Raw genomic sequence first — 17,381 nt, 5'->3', positions numbered from 1 at the left:
AAATTTCGAACCGGTTATTGTGCGCTACTCATATCATCGTCATCACACGTTTCACCTCCACGTCGTGTATGCACTGCACAAAGCTTTAAAACTCGTGCTTGTATTTTGAGCAGACAAGGCTCATTCAACTATATTTCATGTCCCGCATCGCTTTGGAGAGCATCCCTGGTCTCACATTCTACAAAAACGCACTTACAGCTGCGCGGCGTACCAGTCCTATTGCTCAACTGGTATGCATTGGGAAAGCGTGCGGGTTGTATCAGCCGGATGTCGTGCGCTGCAGTAATATTGGAGGGTCGGGTACGGATGTTGATTGGAAGGTGAGTGTTCGCTTTTAACTTAATAATTAGGATTTGAGACACTGCTGCTACGTAGTAAGCTCTTATATAGTGAGTTTGACACGATATTTGCAGTGCGAGGCGGACCTACCGTCCTCTTTACGTTTCGGTCGAGTCGAGGTCTCTTGCGAGGGGTGGAATGGCCCTGGTGACCCATACGTCATGAAAGGTCTGATTCTGATCCACCATCGAGTACTCGAAATACGAAGCCTCATTATAATCACGCAGGATCCTGTTCCCTCGAATACAACCTCGTTCAACTCCCCGATGCCCTTCGCGCCGACTCTGACTCAAGCTGGTCCCGTTTCTACACCCGACCATGGCTCAGCAGTAAGTCTTGAGCACGCTCGTTTATTAACACTTACTTATTTCCTGCGTACTCAGACCTCGATTACTCCGGTATCTTCTTCATGTTCGTATGGATCGTAGTCCTGGGTATGATAATCTACAGCTTTATCCAACCTTGCTTGCGTCGCAATACGTCAGATGCCAACCACACCAGCCCTCCCTCATATCCCGGCGATAGGCAAGGCAGGTCAGGACCAGGAGGATTCCCCGGCTCTTATTACACTAGCCCACCCCCACCATACACCAAAGACGCCGGTTCAGGCAACAGCTCGCAGTGGCAGCCAGGGTTTTGGAGTGGCGCTGCACTAGGGGCGCTGGGAAATCACCTTTTGAATCGTCCGTCGGGGTCACGGGAGTATGACTGGGAGCGGGAGAGGCGACTGCAGGGTAGTATCTCGAGGAGTAGACCTGTGCATGGGTATGATAGCCAGGATAGAGGAGAGGGGTCGTCTGGTTTGGGTGCGATGAGGACAAGTACGGGGTATGGCGGTTCGAGTAGTAGGTAATAAAAGGCCGCAATGTACAGATTAATTGTACAAGAAATGATTTATGATAGTCAGAGACCGAGCGGCCCAGATAGGAACGCAATGGCTAATTATGATTGGGCCCCGCACGTCGTCGTTATGTAAGTCAGCCCCATAAAATAGCAATAATTCGTGAATGCCCCTTTCTTTTCAACCACAACATGCACACCAAGTCGCATGGCGGAATGTCAGAAACCCGATTCTTCTACTCTTCTTTCTGCTTGTGGTCGATCAATCTTGAAATTACAATCTTACGGCATCAACTTGCTTTTCAATATGGCCGCGTTGATCGTGATAGCGAACATTTACTACCTCATTTCCTGGGCTCCATGTTGGTTTGTAAGTCTTTATATATGTTTGTGAGTACTTGTAATGAACTCATCGCACAGGGTATGATTGGGGTTGTGCCACCCAACTTTTGGTTCAACTAACTTATGTAATCTCAATGTGTAAGTTTCACAATCAGTCCGGGTGGGAGTGTTAATAATAGCCATCAGGGACTGCTTCCCTCGCAATCTACCCCATGGTATGGACCATCCACCCGCATATTCGGTAAGCGCCATCTATTTATGGCATCACCCTACTAACTGAAATTAAAATTCAGTCTAACATTTTTACTCACGATCGTAGTACTTCCGCAGACATGACCGGTGCCGTGGCAAAGGGAGTCTGAGCTTATTTTTTATTGTATTTTCATTTTCGATGTTCCTTTAGACTCGTGACCAGTCTGTCTCGTCAGGCAAGCTGTTGTGTCTAATCGACAGCTTGCCTCACTAGACAGACTGGTCACGAGTTTCTCCACTTCATGTAACTAAGTAGACATCCGCACGGTCGGGATTTTGAGACCTGTAACCCGCCGCATACCTGTCACTTCCATATATAGTAATGTTTGTTCAAGCACCGTTTCTGCACTTGAAGCTTGACTCCACTTTCATTTATTCAACTACGGCACATTCTTCATCGCTTTCTACTGTGCAGACTATTGTGCACGGGCTGTTGCAAGATGCTGACGGTAGAAACTTTCTGGACCGCGGAGCACCTGGGTGAAGAAGTTTTAAACCTGCTCATCGTTGAGGTATTTCTTTGCCTCAGTTCTGCAACTCCATTTCAGGACCTCGGGCACGACTCCGCCTTTGTGGTATTCCGCTCACACTACACCGTAGCGGTTCATCTTTGGTTGAGCCCCTTCGCGGATGCGTATCGTAGCGCAGGGCTACTAATGACTTCGACCGTGTCATATCATGTAGAGGAGGCGTGCAACATCTTACACAGTCTCATTCCTAACTCTTCAATTGAAACGGATCCCAAGATGACGCGATCACCTACTCATGCAAAGAAGCCGACAAGAGCTGCGAGTGTACGTACAGCAAATAAGACAAGAGCGCGGATTCTTGTCACCCCACGTCCGCGTAAAGGTTTGTTGTTCAGAATCACTTACCAGCTATATTACCTGACAAAGTTCCATGAGTAGCTTCGAGAACGCGTTATCGCGTGCTCAACGACTTCCGAGATTTGAAATAATCCTGTACATACTACTTGATTCACTCTCACGTAAGATCTATCGTCTTTCGAGATCCACCTCAGTGATGACGCATTCGAAGAGCGTGCCGTCGTGTACTGTTTTTGTAGCTTGAGGTATCGAGAAGATTCTTGTTGCTATACAATCGAGAACAACCGACCGATGTAATGCAAATACTCCTTGATTTACTCATATATAAGATCCTGTAAGTGCAACCGCCTTTCGAGAGGCGTGTTGTAAAAATCCGACTAACATCTGATGGGCACTTGCGCTGCGAAGGTCTGCGAACTACATCATGAAGACGGTAACATTGAAACAAAACTCGTGATATATCAAAGGTGAAGTGCCTACTTGTGGTCATTGTTTTTATGTCGATGAGAATATGATGTCCGATCGAGCACATCGAGGGAGAGGTGTGAAAGACAAGCGATTTAAGTTCGTTTGCGATGGAAATCCTGTAATCAAGTGATTGAGATTGAGGGACAATATGAGTACGGCACTGTGGCAGAATGGAAGCTGTCTGATTTGATCAGCCGTGTTGACTGGGAAAGACTTCATTTAATCCACCACTATCTTCACAACATCACACCGTTCTGTCATGACACCCAGTCCTTCGAGAAAGGACCGAGTCATCTACAACGGAAACAAAAAGTCAAAGCAATGTACTGACGTCCCTACATACGATATTCTTTGCAATCGGCTCAACGATTTGATACTGCACAACATCCCGGACAATGCGCACATGCTCTGCTATAAGCGGATGTTCGTACATGAGCATGTTCATTGCTGTGAATATGTAAGTCGGCGTCGTAGGTGCCAGCGCATGAAGCAGAGAGGTCTAACGAAAAAAATTATCAGAGTGAGACATGACGTGAACAGGCGGCAGGACATACTGCGAGGAAGTTATCGCAGAGTCCATGTGCGATTTTTGAGAGTGTGCTTGCCGAGCAGGGAGCGACAAGGACTATGTCAGCCCATCTCCTCAACCCGATATACAGGATTGGATCTCTGATCTTGTGTGATCCTTGTCATGGACGTTGAGACGCAGAAATTCATCTTGAACTTTTGTATACTCACCAACTCATCCGTCCACCTGCCATCTTGACTACGTCCGCACGATCGTAGAACGCAAGCGACTCTTTCGTTGTAACCACCTCTACTTTGACACTCTGGTATTACATTTGCACGTGCAGTGTGAGCACTGGCAACAGTAGGATTTCATCAAGAGGGACAGACTTGGAGAAGCCCTGCGATAATGAGTGCTTTGATAGATGCTACGCTGCCAGTTATCAATAATACTACATGAGGCGCTTTTTCAGTAATAAACTGACTGTTTATGCATCGGCGCATATTCAAGTTTAAGTTAGAAGTTTGTGCCAACCGTTGAGTATTAGTCGGAGAAAATAGTGTAATTTACTATGTATAAGCTTGAGATGGAAGTTCAGAGCGAGTGAAGTTGGAGTGAAGGTTAAATGGAAGTAGGAGACACGGCCCGGGGTCCTGGAACTGAGACGTCGCGAGCTTTCATTAAGCTTGACTACCCAGCCATCCTGATACTCTACATCTGTTTGATATCACCGCTCTTATCATCTTAATGGCTTTGACTCATCCATAATAAATAGTAAGACATACAACATTTCTTATCACGATCGTGGACTGTTGTCTTGCGCTACCTTAGATTTACAAATCTTGCCCGGATGGCAAGAGATCATGAGGTTAGGTACGCAACTACTCGCCCTACTGCAATAATTCTATTTATGGTCGTTGACTCCGCACATTGTATTGGCATTCTCAGCGTAAACCGTAGCACTGTGTTCGCATCGCTACAAAGCTCATACCGGTTCTTAGGGAACTCCATTTTCTCCTTACGTGTCTCACCTATTAGGACGAAGAGCAGTCATGTTTATCAGGGCAGCCGTCATCACCCAAGCCTCATGTACGAAGTCTTCCTTGGCACCCGTGTGCTTAGTATGATGCACAATCAAAAAGTCTATTCACATACTTATCTTCCATTTCTCAGTCGGCTTAGGGATCGCCTTTTCCATCAATGCTACTCCCTTACTCATCAGCGAACTTAGTTATCCAACGCATGTGCGCAAAATCATCTCGTATCTCATTCTTTAACTCTAATTCCATTCAAGCGCGGAAAAATGACCTCTCTGTACAATTCGTTGTGGTACTCTGGCAGCGTCATTTGTAAGTGAGATCCGGCGTCACACGTTTGGTCTCTCACATGTCTGTCAGCGGCTTGGATCTGCCTAGGAAGTTATGATGATTCGGGGACATCAGCGTGGTCATGGAGGGTCCCTTCATTCGTTCAAACAGCCATTCCTATCATTCAGGTGTCGCTAATATGGTAAGACTGTTAGCTCTTACCCTGCTCGAAGTGACTCAGCGCCTTCAGGTTTATCCCAGAGTGTCCTTGTTTTCTAATGGCCAAAGACTTGGTCAGCATCCACGAGGATACCTTCCATCAAGTGGATCGTACAACGTTCATCGTTTATTTTCAGGAATTGCAAGTTGCCCGTGTCTTCGTCCAGTGCCATGCAAATGGGGGAGACGAACGCACCCCTCTAGTGGCTTCTGAGTTGGCTCAAATCCGATATGCTTTGAACCTCGAACGAGAGTACGCCTCCGGCAAATCCTACCTGAGGTGCTTCTCGACTCCCGGCAACAGACAGCGCATCTTTACCATCATATGGATCGCAGTATTCTCGCAGTGGAGGTTTGATCAATTTCGTTCTGGTTTGATGATTGTCGTTGATCTTCGTCTGGTGTCGTATTACTTCAACATAGTCTTGGATAGGGTGTACGTTTCTGAGGATTCGAGATGGTACATAGCCTGACAGATGTTTCAACAGCGGGATCACCCAGACTAGAACGAAAGCAGCCATTAACGGCGGTCTGCAGGTTCATCCATGGTCTTTTAGAAGCAAAACTCAAAATTGATGCGCATTTCATGCGTTCAGATTTTCAATTTAGCTAGTGCGCTGGTAGGCGTGATGGTGGTGGACAAACTAGGGAGAAGGAAGACTTTCTTGATTTCAAACATTGGCATGCTGACGGGTCAGTACCGTTCTGTGATGCTGAATCGAAGGCTTATCATCTGTACAGCTTTCTCTATGTGGACGGTCACGACTGCTCTTTTCAGCCAGTCCGGAAATGTGGCAGCTGCGAGAGGTATGTCCAACACCTTGCATGTATCGCTGGTGCAATCTAATGATCAGGCTCGAACAGCTACCGTGCCGCTCATTTTCATATACTCTTTCTTCTACGACTTGGCGGATACTTCGATGCTTGTAATGTATACGCTCGAGATCCTGCCTTATAACATCCGTGCCAAGGGGTTTGTAATCATGGTCGGTCGCTTTCGTCCCTTCTCTGAACGCTGCCTGACGTTGCATACAGAACATCGTTCTCTATTCGACCAATGCTTTCAACTCGCTCGTTAATCCAGTGGTACTGGAAACCATAGGATTGAAATACGCAAGTCGTCAGATCTCATTCATGCGATTGATTGATTGACCTTTTTTTTCGTACAGTACCTCTTTTACTGCGGATGGCTTATATTGGAACTCCTATTCGCGATGGTGTATATCATCGACACGAGAGGTGATTGTTATCTCTTCGACTCGTTGAGCTCTCGTAAACTATGTTTTTGCTTTCTTCAACTCGCACTCTTGAAGAAACCGCCGCTTTGTTCGACGGCGTCAAAGTCCGTCGGGGTATCATGGAGCGGACAGGTGAAACTGCCATGAATCTGGCTACATACCCCAGACTTCAGGACAATCCTGAAGCAGGACAGACCTGGAGGAGTTCTGCTTCGCCATCGCATTTCGAAGCTCAAACTGGAGAATCTGTTGTTGCGTTTGCCAGATAAATTTGTGATGACAGTTTCATGATTATTGTATGTAGTAAGCGCGCTCAAATGCTGCAGAGTTGTGTATTTTTTGAATCCGCTGATTGGGGCGATCAGACAGAAAGCACTGCAGGGTAGGCTCGTGACCGGGCGTGTTGTTCTGATTGGGTTTCTAGGTCGTTTTGTCGATGTTGTGCACCTTGAGGATTATAATAGTTTTTGCCTCTCCCTCGCCACCTCGCTATGATGTGACGCATCCCTACTAAGTCCAGGAGCTTTCCGACTGCTCACGGATCATCACTGCAAACTGATGCAGCGCAGATTGACTAGATATGGGAAACATTCTCGTTACACTGCGTTGGTTGTCGTTACGTGTGCTAACAAACCAGCAATCATGAGTCACGCAGTCAGCTCTTCAATAATTGGTTCGCTCGTAGACTGGATGTTAGGTATAGAATAGAATACAACGTATGATATACTGCACACTCGCTGTCATGTCTAAAATGTATCTGAAATCTCTATAATGTATCTATTCCTTCGGTCATCGTCGGTACTAAGGTCTACAAGTATTGATGTCAGCAAGTGCGACAACTGGAAAGGACCTATGAAGGAGACTCACCCCTCTCGACACTTCTGCCAATGTTCTCCATGTGCCATGCGGCTCAAATCAAGCTCGGGACCTCCTCTAGGTATCACCAATGCAGTCTGAGGGCTATAAAACGGGTGGCGAGAAGCGTGTGGCACCCAGAATAACAGCCGATGTTTGGGCCCAACCATCCACCCACTGTCATGATCCAGTAAAAAGCAGGTCGAGCTGCGGTCGTCAACGGATGCTCCCTCCATTAGCTCGGAAGTGTTGCGCAGCGTATGGATGGAGTTGGGCGAGAAGCAAATGAAGTGATTGCTCCAAGTGTTCAACGTCATGGTAGTGGTGGCCTCGATATTGCGATGTTCATTTGACAATGATGGGTGATCTGACTCGGTGCACTGTTGTGACTGCTGCATCGTCTTGGCATCCCACAGCCGAACTGTCTTATCGTCTGAACCACTGACGATGCGAGTGCCGTCGGGCGAGAACGAGACCGAGCGAACATAATCAGTGTGCCCCCGCAAGGGCTCACCGACTGGCTGACCGGTCGCAGCATCCCACAGCCGAACTGTCTTATCCCTTGAACCACTGACGATGCGAGTGCCGTCCGGCGAGAACGAGACCGAGGAAACGTAATCAGTGTGCCCCCGCAAGGGCTCACCGACTGGCTGACCGGTCGCAGCATCCCACAGCCGAACTGTCTTATCGCTTGAACCACTGACGATGCGAGTGCCGTCCGGCGAGAACGAGACCGAGAGAACAGAACCAGTGTGCCCCCGCAAGGGCTCACCGACTGGCTGACCGGTCGCAGCATCCCACAGCCGAACTGTCTTATCCCTTGAACCACTGACGATGCGAGTGCCGTCCGGCGAGAACGAGACCGAGGAAACATAACCAGTGTGCCCCCGCAAGGGCTCACCGACTGGCTGACCGGTCGCAGCATCCCACAGCCGAACTGTCTTATCCCTTGAACCACTGACGATGCGAGTGCCGTCCGGCGAGAACGAGACCGAGGAAACGTAACCAGTGTGCCCCCGCAAGGGCTCACCGACTGGCTGACCGGTCGCAGCATCCCACAGCCGAACTGTCTTATCGTCTGAACCACTGACGATGCGAGTGCCGTCCGGCGAGAATGAGACCGAGGAAACATAATCAGTGTGCCCACTGAGCACGGTCTGAACAGCCGGCCAGTTCATATCACATCCAGATGCTACGCGAAGAATATTCGGAAATCGTGCAGAAAGCATTCTCGATAGCGGAGAGTTGGCAGGCAAGAATGGGAGTGCCGATACATACAGATGCGGTGTGCTGTGTAAAATGATGCTGCCGAAGACTTGAATGAATCTCTGGACATCCGTTGCAGTCGACGAGACATCTTTGAATTCGGAATGGCCCTGATGTTGCGCGTCAGCGCTTTATCTGACACTCCGTAGCAATGTACTCGCCTTTAGCCACTGATGAATGAGCGAAAGGGCAGAAACGGCACCACTAAGAGTACCAATCAGAACAAGTAATTCGAGCCAGAAAAACAGCCGTTCGTGGTCGAAGAATAATTTCACTTCTTTGGCGAGCTCCTTGTCGAACGCTGTGGTTCGTACGTGCGACGTCCAGAATCGAGAGGAATATGACAAATGTGGGGGGATGCATTTTTCGACTCGTTCTTGTAGTCCAGGATCTTCACTATTAGGTAGATACGATGACTTTAATTCACAAATATTGAAGCGCAGGCCGTGTTCCATCACTCGAAGCGACGCGAATGCAAGGTTACGTTGAGCTTTTGATAAGTCGACGAAAAACTCTCCGCTGGAGAGTTCATCCGTCAAAAAATCACGGAAGGATGCGTGAAGGGGTCGAATTGGGGAATCCGGATTGGTGGTACCGCTGAGGAGGGAGCCCATGCTTTTTACAACAACCTCCACGTCGAAATTGTCCTCTTGAGTTGGAAAATAGCGCCTCATGGCGTTCAGGGAAGATAAAGGAAGAGGTTCTGCTGTAGCTAGTATTTGTCCCATCACCGAGTGGAATCTCGCTAACGCTGTCGAGCGCGATTTCTGTGAATGCTGGACAGGCATGACGTTCGTTAAAATAAGCTCATACATGTTGTGCAACAGCATGCTTCTCTCAGCAGGATCGCGTGACACCACAGCGTTGTAGCAATCGTTTGCAGATAGTCCTACGTGGGGCTCTTTGATGTACTCGCAGGCAAGACGCGCCCACTCGAAAAGTCCGTCAGCTTTTTCAGCGAGGACCGCGAACTCTCCGTGCTGGAAATCTAGCCTCTCCAATTCCTTGGATACGTAAGTATGGATGTCGCGCTTTGCGTCTGCTGTTGGGATCTCATCCATGGACACCTGTCGAATATGCTCAACGCCACGAAACTCGTCTTTGATGTCACCGAGGGGGCGAGAGGTGACGATGAAGCGGAAGTTGCGTGGGAGATTCGTGATTTTGGGAACGTCGGAGTTTTGATGTGTGCCAGCTAGAATGCGGAGGAGGTCTCTCCGCGTCTCTGCTCCGCCGCTCTCGTCCAGCGCATCGATCATGATCACGATGGGTCCCGCAGTGGACCCAGATGACTTCTCCAGCGGTTCGATCAGAAGCTTCTGCCACTGCTGGGTGATATCCGCTGTATTCTTCAGCGAATTTGAGTTCTGAACTGCATCTGTTAATGCCCGCCTCATCTCCGGGTCACGGTCAGCCAGGTCGCGCGCGATCGTGGAAAATATCTTTTCGTGGCGACGATCCGCTTCTCGCTGACGGTCAAAAGAGTAGCATGAACCGAGCCCCCCCACGTTGTTGAACCACTTAGCGATGGTGTGGCCGATTGACGACTTTCCCGTACCTGCAGGGCCGGATAACCACAGCACGCGTGGAACGTTGTCCCCAGTGCTGTTGACCCATTCCGTAATCTGGGAAAGGATTTCGGTGCGCGTCCCTTGGAGACATTGTTTCCTGGTATCCAGGCCTGCGCTAGCTGCATACGTCATACCACTGAGATCCAGTATTTCTCCTGAAAAGGTGTGAGTATATTTTAAATCACCAACACGTTCGAACCCTTACCTGTACGGTGGATGTGTATGGCTACGTCGTGAGCGACTTGGTCCCGGAAGTTTTGCATGAGAGTATCCAACACGTCACTGTACTGTTGGATCGTATCTTTTGTTTCTGACATGACGTTCTTTCCGAGTCTCTTCCCTGTGATATCAATAGAAACTTGAGACGGTGCGAAGTGTGACAGCTTCTTAAGACTCACAAAAGCTCTTGGTCTCCGAATAATTTTTGATAAATTGAGCGCATTCGAGGGTCTGCTGAGAGATCTGTCCGAGGATAATGCGCATCGACGAGATTTGGCCAGGCATCTGATCTTGTGTTATAAAGCTGTAAACTTGACACAACTTCTCGAGAAGTTTGAGTACCGCTGCGTCGCGGTCTGCTTGAGCTAGAATAATCTGCACGAATGAGTGATGTAAGATGGGAAGAGATGAAAATAAAACGTACTTTAGCTGCACAAGACAACACGCCCAGCGCCATCTTTGCATATGGATGTAACTGTGGAACGGGATTAGTTCGGTTCCAATAGAGAAGAGGGCCCATACATCCGTGATTTCTCCGATAACAGCGTCGAATATCTTGAGGGGTTTGAGATATGTGTCCCCGAACTTGCCTGCGGTATCGAGATCCTCTTGTGCATCCTTGCCAGCAGACGCCACAGTTATCACATGTCCTGAAGGTGAATGCATATGCTCTGTAGCAACTTGTGCATCCCGAAGTACTAATTGGACGTCATCCTCCACTTTTACACCGGACGGACCAGCCTGAGCCTGCGCGACCACCGAAATTTAGAGGAAGCACAGAAACTAGAGGATAAGTATGGGAACCCACCTCGATATTCAGGGTGGATGAAGCAGGTTCATCATGACTGACATTCGGGGGAGCAGGACTATGGCTGCGGGAATCCTTCGAGCGCTTGTTGCAATGTTAGTCGTATTCTAGGACACTCGTTATACATGCTCGTAGACTCACCCTCTGTAACTTTTTCGCATCCTCCTTGAGCTTCTTCAGAAACCGACCGATTTTACCACGGGGTCGATGCTAGACGAAGGATGCGTGAATGTCAGTGTTTGGAGTGGAGCGATGTGATCCTCTTAAGCCACGTACAGAACTTCCAGGAGCTGTTGCTTGACTAGGTGTGTGGGTTTCTCGAGCCGAATCCCTCGATGAATGATTGTCTTTGCTCATCGTGAATAGTGGTTGAGTCGAAGAAGCAAGACGAGGGTTCCCCATTACCTATACAATTGCCAAAACTATTGTTGCTGCTTCAAGGAAGCCTGGAGGCAGTGGCGAGCCGTAAGACTTAAGCTATAAATAACCATTTGAATTTCGACCGCATTTCAATCATTCTGCGGTTGGCTGTCTTATATGTGTGCACAGTGCGGGTCGGGGACAAGTCGACAATGGATGACTATGACGAAATACATACTTCAATTTCAACGAGTGCAAGTGAGCTAGTCACGTACGGTTCGATCGAAATTCGAGCTTGATGTTGCAAGCAGGTGACCCAGCCACGTGACCCAATAATTCAAATTGCGGAGCGACCATGAAGTTAGGTACGTAGCTGCTCGCTTTACTGTAACAATTCTATTGACGGTCGTTAGGAAGTACTCATCAACTCCGCACGTAGTATTGGCATCCTCAGCGTTAATCGTAGCACTGTATTCGCATCGCTACAAAGCTCAGCGCTCATGCTGGGTCTTAGGGAACTTCATTTTCTCCTTACGTGTCTGACCTATTAGGACAGCGAGACACGCAAGCCTCAAACTCATGCCATGCTCAAAGTAGCTCAGCGCCTTCAGGTTCATCCCAGATATTTCTGATAGCTAGAGGCTTGGTGAGCATTCGCAAGGATATCTCCCATTAAGTAAATCACAGGACATTCATCTATTTCTTTCCAGGAATCGCAAGCTGCGCGTGTCCTCGCTCAGTACCATTCAAACGGGGGAGACGAACGCAACCCTCTAGTGGCCTTTGAGTTGGCTCAAATCTGACATGCTTTAAACCTCGAACGAGAATCCACCTCTGCCTGTGTTTCTCGACTCCCGGCGACAGACAGCGCATGTTTGCCATCATGTGGATCGTCGCAGCATTCTCGCAGTGGAGATTTGATCATCCCGTTCTCGTTTGAAGATTGCCATTGACGTTCGCCTCAGCAGTAATGATCTGGTGTCGTGTTACATCAACACGGTCTTCGATAGGGTGTGCGTTTTCGAGGATTCGAGATGGTACTTAGCCTGACAAACGTTTCAACAGCGGTATCACTTAGACTAGAACGAAAGTAGCCATTAACGATGGTCTGTAGGTTCATCCATGGTCTTTCAGAAGCGGAACTCAAAATCGATGCGTATTCACGCGTTCATATTTTCAATTTAGCTAGTGCGCTCGCTGGTGGGCACTGGGCATGATGACGGTGGATAAACTAGGGAGGAGGAAAGTTTTCAAACATCGGAATGCTGAACGGTCAGTACTTTTTTGTGACGCTGAATTGTCGGAATTGAAGGCTTATCATCTGTCCAGCTTTCTCTATGTGGACGGTCACGACTGTTCTTTTTGGCCAGTCTGGGAATGTAGCAGCTGCGAGAGGCATGTTCGTCACCTTGCATGTACGCTGGTGCAAGCTGGTGATCAAGCTCGAACAGCTACCGTGCCGCCCATTTTGATATACTTTTTGTCTACAACGTTGGTACATATGCTTGTGTTATATACGCTCGAGATCCTGCTTTATAACATCCGTGGCAAATGTTGACGCACAGATACGCTTTCCCGCATTCCCGACATGTCATTCTTCTTGCTTCTTGCTACAGTAGTAGTACCTTTGCCATCTAGCCACAGACCAATGCATACGTATCTACTTCGCGCATCTTCCCACTGCAGCGTCGTTCCATTAACATCCGTCGAGTCTTCGTTAGCTTCGCATCGCAAAGTGTTTACAATCATGGTCAGTCGCTTTCGTCCCGTCTCTGAACGCTGCGTGGAGAATATCGCTCTCCATTCGACCATTAATGCAGATGCTTTTAACTCGCTCGTAGATACCATAGGATGGAAATACATAAATCGTCAGATCTCATTCATGTGATCGATCCAGATTTATACAAGTAAGTCGACACGTGAGGCAAACATCACATACATCGTCACAGGGGACCAGGTCCGTAGACCTGAGGCAAAGTTATCCAACACCCCATAACGCATCATCATTCTGTTCCTCATCTTACCTCCATGACTCCCCTCCAAGAACACTTGACGAGCTGAAAGGGAGGAACAAGCTGCCGATCGTGATATCCCTGTTCCCACTCTCCAAGGTTTCCTTCGATGCGCAGGACTCAGATAATACGACCGACGAGAAAATGACAGTCGAGTTCTCTCAAATTTCTGTTGAGAAATCAAAGTGCTTGAGTGGCACGATAGCGGGAATAGTTGAGTGTAATGGAGAGTGGCATGTAGGGCGGCGAGTGTACCGCAAAATCGACCTTCGGAATGCAGGCTACCTATTAGTGAGTTCCACTGGGAAGAGAATATTAATGGAAGTTGACAGATTGGAGAGTCGTCTGAGTCATCAAAGTAATCGTTGGGTATATGCGATGGGAGTTCTAGAGCGAGTGAAGTTGGAGTGAAGGTTAAATAGAAGCAGGAGACACGGCCCGAGGTCCTGGAGACTGCCAGTGTATGACTGTATATATGATATTTTAATTCGTTCACCAGTTTACTAATCAATGGACGCATGCGGCGGGCAATTCCGGGATATGATAATATACCACGCCAAGAATATTTGTCATTTCAAAATCCGTTCGAGTGGACATGGCCAGTGTACAAGTACCGCTAAAGACTACAGCTGAGTCAAACATAACTTATACATATATAAGACTATAGTATATATTCTCTGACCTATATCCCACCGCCGCAGCAAGCGACTTGAATGCTATGATATTTATTAACTAATCCTTCCACGATATACCGCGAGCAAACCAAGAACACTCAAACAGACAAGCCCGAACCAGAACCGCTGGCCTCACTAGCATCAAACCTTGAAGCGCCATACTCTGCTCGTGCAGCGCCGCCCCTAAGATCCTTGCTCACTCGTGACCGACCACGGGCCTGCTCCTGATATCTGCGTTTTGGCTTGACGCCAGAAGGACGAACGGCGCTTTTGCCTTTGCCTTTGACCTTCTTGCGTTTGATCACGGAAAGACTGATATCTGGCCTGACGAGGAGAGTGAACATGATTGATAGCAGTACCAGGCCACCAGCCGTTGCGAAAATGGCCTTGGGGAAGGAGGCCACAGTGCTGCTGTAGATGAGACCAAAAATCATAGGCTACAGAGCCTATATGAGAATACATCTTTGCCTAGAAGGATATCACTCACTCCAAGAATAGTCTGGCTGATGGCTTGCAGGACAGCGAGAGCGCCAAAAAGCTTTCCAGGCTCCAATTCAACATCATTATCGTGCTCCTGAGCCTCGCCTGTACGGACAGCAGCTTCCTTAGCAGCAAGCGCACGACCCTGGAGGGTGCACAATGCGAGGCTTTGCATGGCTGGCATCACCCCCGCACCAATGCACGAGAGTGATGTTGCACCAACAAACATGAACTGCGACCACCAAACATCACTCCCATCGGGGGAGGGCATAGGCGCAATGACAACAAGCGCATGCGAAAAAAAGTCCATAAGCATGGAGTACCGCACGACGCGCAGATCGAACTGCATTTCGTTGAATAGGTGAGACTTTGTGGGTTTGGGCTTTGACGTGGGATTCGCGGGTGTGTCTGTAGAGGAAACCGCAGCGCGAAAGGGCTTGAACTTTAGAAGAAGGACTGCTAATATCAGGACCGGGAGATGTCATCCATTAGGTTGACTCACATGGCAGGAAGAAGAGTAAGTGCCAAGCACGGCACGCTCCCATGAAGGAGATATAGTAGCTTAGTTGTTCGGCTGCCCAGTCGTAGATATGCTCAGCATATAAATACTTGAGCTGGAACATCCCTGATGCCAGCATGTGCGAGAAGAGCGAAATGCAGATGAACGTCAGACCCCAGTCTTTCCGCGTGCGAGAGGACACAAGTGAGTCTCCAGTGGCGCTGGCAGCTACAGGTACAGGTACATGGGACGGGAGGAAGACGGCGAGGGGCGATAGAAAGCTTCGGATGATGCGAGTTGCGACCCATCCATTGGAGAGCTCGTCGACCTTACCTATAGAAAACGCTTCAAATTAAATACGAGACAAGGTAGCCAACTCAATGATACACGTACCGCTAGGGAATTCTGGATCACTTTCAACAGCTCGACCCTTACCTTTCCTATTTGATGCTCGGCGAGACGCGGGAAGCGATTCGGGGAACACAAAGAGCACTAAAATCAAGTTCACGAAAGAACAAGTAATCGCCACCCAGAAAACAGATGTGACGCTTTGTAGTGGGTGGTCGACTTTCACTGAAATTTAGCATTCAGCCGATCAAATAGTGACCTAACGTACTATCTCCAGCACTCAGGAAAGGTATCGGATTCCTGATCAACCATGCACCGATTATGGGCCCGAGAGCAAGTCCGACAGAAAGGACGCCAGTGAAACGAGCGAAAATAGTCGCACGGGAACCAGGAGATGTGCAATCAGCAATATAGGCCGTATTAGCACCGGACAAGGTCGACCATCCTCCAAGAGAGCCCTCGATGATAGGTGCAAGGATGAGCAGCTTATGCGAGTGAACAGCCAGGGGGCTGTGAGGTGTTGATACAAGAATAAATGTGAGGTCCCTTTATGATTCGACTATCAGCAAGATACCTCGGAAAGAAGCGAAATATGAAACGTACATAAGCAAGAGTCCGAGGGTGGAGATAGCGAGGATGGGTATGCGGCCGTGCCTTTCCCCAAACTGGCCCCACCAGCCAGTTGTAAGAGCAGAGAGTGCGCCCATCGTTGTGGTCATCATGGTTTGCAGGCGTGCAGCACCTGCTTGAACGGCGGGGTCTGAAACACACTTTTTGCCTGGTAGCACACGGGGATCTTCATCTGAGTCATCGACATGGCGCTTCGCGTGGATTTTGCCTGAAGTATGGATAGGTGATGACGCTAAATGCACGGAGATCGAATGGGGTTCTACGGGATGGACTACGTAATGGCTTGAGTTGAACGGAGTGTAGCTCGGTACCACGCGTGTGTGATTATAGTGCTCGTATACACTGTAGCATGACAGTTGTGTAAAGACTTCCACACGGGACGCCAGCGTCATGCCGCGCTACACAAGTGCACGATGATAGTCAGCATATTTCTCTGGGTGATGACAAGTCAGAACGCACAGTAAGAGATGCAATTAGTGCAAATGGTACCAGCCTGCCCGAGACTCCGTCAGTCGGATTACTCATAACTTGGACGCCGATAAGCTCAGCGAACACCTGCTCACCATAATGGGCGGGCACGATAGAATGGCTTCTTGACTTTCTGCGCGGTCCCTATCAATGGGTCGCGTTCCGTTGGGACTGCGGCGGGCTCCAGTACCGGCGCTGAGTAGTGGTCGACCGGCGGTGGTGAGCGCGACGGGGAGAACACGATGTTCTCCGTCGATATGATTGGATCCGTGGTTATTCTGTCGAGCGGCATGGTAAACGACAACTACGGGAAGTCGAATGCGGGGCGGAATGGCATTGCAAGTGGATGAAAATGAAATAAGCGCTATTTATAATTAGTGGGAATGCGGCACGTTGCTAACAGCACTGAGGATAGCACACGCATAGCACACGATCTGATGCTTACGGATGTGTGACATGTATAAAGGCCACATGCACAATCCGCAACCACTGGCATCGAGGTGCCCTAATGTTAGATATCATGGAGGCTAACAATATCGTAGTCCAGACTCCAGCGGGCCGGCTATGCACAAATCGCTATCACCTAGTAGGCTAGGGCCTTGCAGCGAACATAGATCTTTGAGCGCTTGAACAACGAGGCCAATGAAAGTTGATAAAAAGCTTGTTAGGATTTGGGTCTGTACAGCCTGACTCGATTATTGCCGTATCCATCACAGGGTTTTCCTCGTGTCCTCCTCGTGGAACAACCGGCCGAGGTATTTCTCCATATGGAATCAAGGAATTGGTTGATTTCCAGTTGATTTCCAGAAACGTGAGTAATATTCACCTCCGTACTTTGTCTCTACGCCCTG

At 48.7% G+C, this 17,381-nt stretch overlaps 7 protein-coding genes across 7 annotated transcripts; 3 read left to right on the top strand and 4 right to left on the bottom strand.

The window, feature by feature from the left end:
- The first annotated feature begins 23 nt into the window (after window positions 1-23).
- F5147DRAFT_638275 (DUF1183-domain-containing protein) lies at window positions 24-1,248 on the top strand. The gene is made up of 4 exons (XM_041432973.1): window positions 24-320; window positions 414-507; window positions 567-668; window positions 723-1,248. Exons 1-4 carry the CDS (start codon window positions 138-140, stop codon window positions 1,190-1,192), a joined length of 849 nt encoding a protein of 282 aa, XP_041291017.1. The 5' UTR covers window positions 24-137; the 3' UTR covers window positions 1,193-1,248.
- An 898-nt stretch (window positions 1,249-2,146) lies between these two features.
- F5147DRAFT_263003 (uncharacterized protein) lies at window positions 2,147-2,909 on the top strand. Its single transcript, XM_041428921.1, has one exon. It carries the CDS (start codon window positions 2,214-2,216, stop codon window positions 2,679-2,681), a length of 468 nt encoding a protein of 155 aa, XP_041291016.1. The 5' UTR covers window positions 2,147-2,213; the 3' UTR covers window positions 2,682-2,909.
- Window positions 2,910-3,287: 378 nt separating this feature from the next.
- F5147DRAFT_638272 (flavoprotein) lies at window positions 3,288-4,203 on the bottom strand (the record flags this gene model as incomplete). Its single annotated transcript, XM_041432972.1, has 6 exons — window positions 4,061-4,203; window positions 3,966-4,008; window positions 3,811-3,898; window positions 3,623-3,753; window positions 3,396-3,567; window positions 3,288-3,340 (listed from the first exon to the last, which is right to left on the bottom strand). Exons 1-6 carry the CDS (start codon window positions 4,069-4,071, stop codon window positions 3,288-3,290), a joined length of 498 nt encoding a protein of 165 aa, XP_041291015.1. The 5' UTR covers window positions 4,072-4,203.
- Window positions 4,204-4,486: 283 nt separating this feature from the next.
- On the top strand, window positions 4,487-6,784 carry F5147DRAFT_838248 (general substrate transporter; the record flags this gene model as incomplete). Its single annotated transcript, XM_041444143.1, has 12 exons — window positions 4,487-4,697; window positions 4,750-4,820; window positions 4,871-4,925; window positions 4,974-5,085; window positions 5,134-5,538; window positions 5,591-5,639; window positions 5,699-5,795; window positions 5,844-5,909; window positions 5,967-6,088; window positions 6,138-6,215; window positions 6,272-6,341; window positions 6,416-6,784. 12 exons carry the CDS (start codon window positions 4,487-4,489, stop codon window positions 6,607-6,609), a joined length of 1,530 nt encoding a protein of 509 aa, XP_041291014.1. The 3' UTR covers window positions 6,610-6,784.
- On the bottom strand, window positions 6,730-7,624 carry F5147DRAFT_638270 (uncharacterized protein). Its single transcript, XM_041432971.1, has 2 exons — window positions 7,208-7,624; window positions 6,730-7,148 (listed from the first exon to the last, which is right to left on the bottom strand). Exons 1-2 carry the CDS (start codon window positions 7,591-7,593, stop codon window positions 7,142-7,144), a joined length of 393 nt encoding a protein of 130 aa, XP_041291013.1. The 5' UTR covers window positions 7,594-7,624; the 3' UTR covers window positions 6,730-7,141.
- Window positions 7,625-10,208: 2,584 nt separating this feature from the next.
- F5147DRAFT_762057 (uncharacterized protein) lies at window positions 10,209-11,416 on the bottom strand (the record flags this gene model as incomplete). Its single annotated transcript, XM_041440564.1, has 7 exons — window positions 10,209-10,372; window positions 10,431-10,626; window positions 10,676-10,726; window positions 10,774-10,998; window positions 11,060-11,143; window positions 11,201-11,269; window positions 11,336-11,416. The coding sequence occupies 7 exons, from the start codon at window positions 11,414-11,416 to the stop codon at window positions 10,209-10,211; spliced, it is 870 nt and encodes a 289-aa protein (XP_041291012.1).
- Window positions 11,417-14,431: 3,015 nt separating this feature from the next.
- On the bottom strand, window positions 14,432-16,816 carry F5147DRAFT_538369 (major facilitator superfamily domain-containing protein; the record flags this gene model as incomplete). The annotated part of the gene is given in 8 exon segments (XM_041430197.1): window positions 14,432-14,542; window positions 14,593-15,041; window positions 15,088-15,429; window positions 15,445-15,651; window positions 15,701-15,978; window positions 16,036-16,460; window positions 16,522-16,555; window positions 16,626-16,816. Coding segments are annotated over 8 exon segments (2,037 nt in total), but the record flags the coding sequence as incomplete, so codon positions are not given.
- Between the last annotated feature and the right edge of the window lie 565 nt (window positions 16,817-17,381).

The sequence above is a fragment of the Suillus discolor genome, assembly GCF_016758755.1.
Source record: "Suillus discolor strain FC423 chromosome Unknown F5147scaffold_40, whole genome shotgun sequence".
In the NCBI taxonomy this organism is placed as follows: Eukaryota; Fungi; Basidiomycota; class Agaricomycetes; order Boletales; family Suillaceae; genus Suillus; species Suillus discolor.
Note: the sequence above shows the minus strand (reverse complement) of the source record. Positions and strands in the feature narration are given on the sequence as shown.

Coding starts and splice junctions, on each gene's coding strand:
- F5147DRAFT_263003 (XM_041428921.1), top strand. CDS start 2,214: ATGCTGACGGTAGAAACTTTCTGGACCGCGGAGCACCTGGGTGAAGAA.
- F5147DRAFT_638270 (XM_041432971.1), bottom strand. CDS start 7,593: ATGCAGCAGTCACAACAGTGCACCGAGTCAGATCACCCATCATTGTCA.
- F5147DRAFT_638275 (XM_041432973.1), top strand. CDS start 138: ATGTCCCGCATCGCTTTGGAGAGCATCCCTGGTCTCACATTCTACAAA. Junction 508..566: donor TGACCCATACGTCATGAAAG/GTCTGATTCTGA, acceptor ATAATCACGCAG/GATCCTGTTCCCTCGAATAC. Junction 669..722: donor CACCCGACCATGGCTCAGCA/GTAAGTCTTGAG, acceptor CTGCGTACTCAG/ACCTCGATTACTCCGGTATC.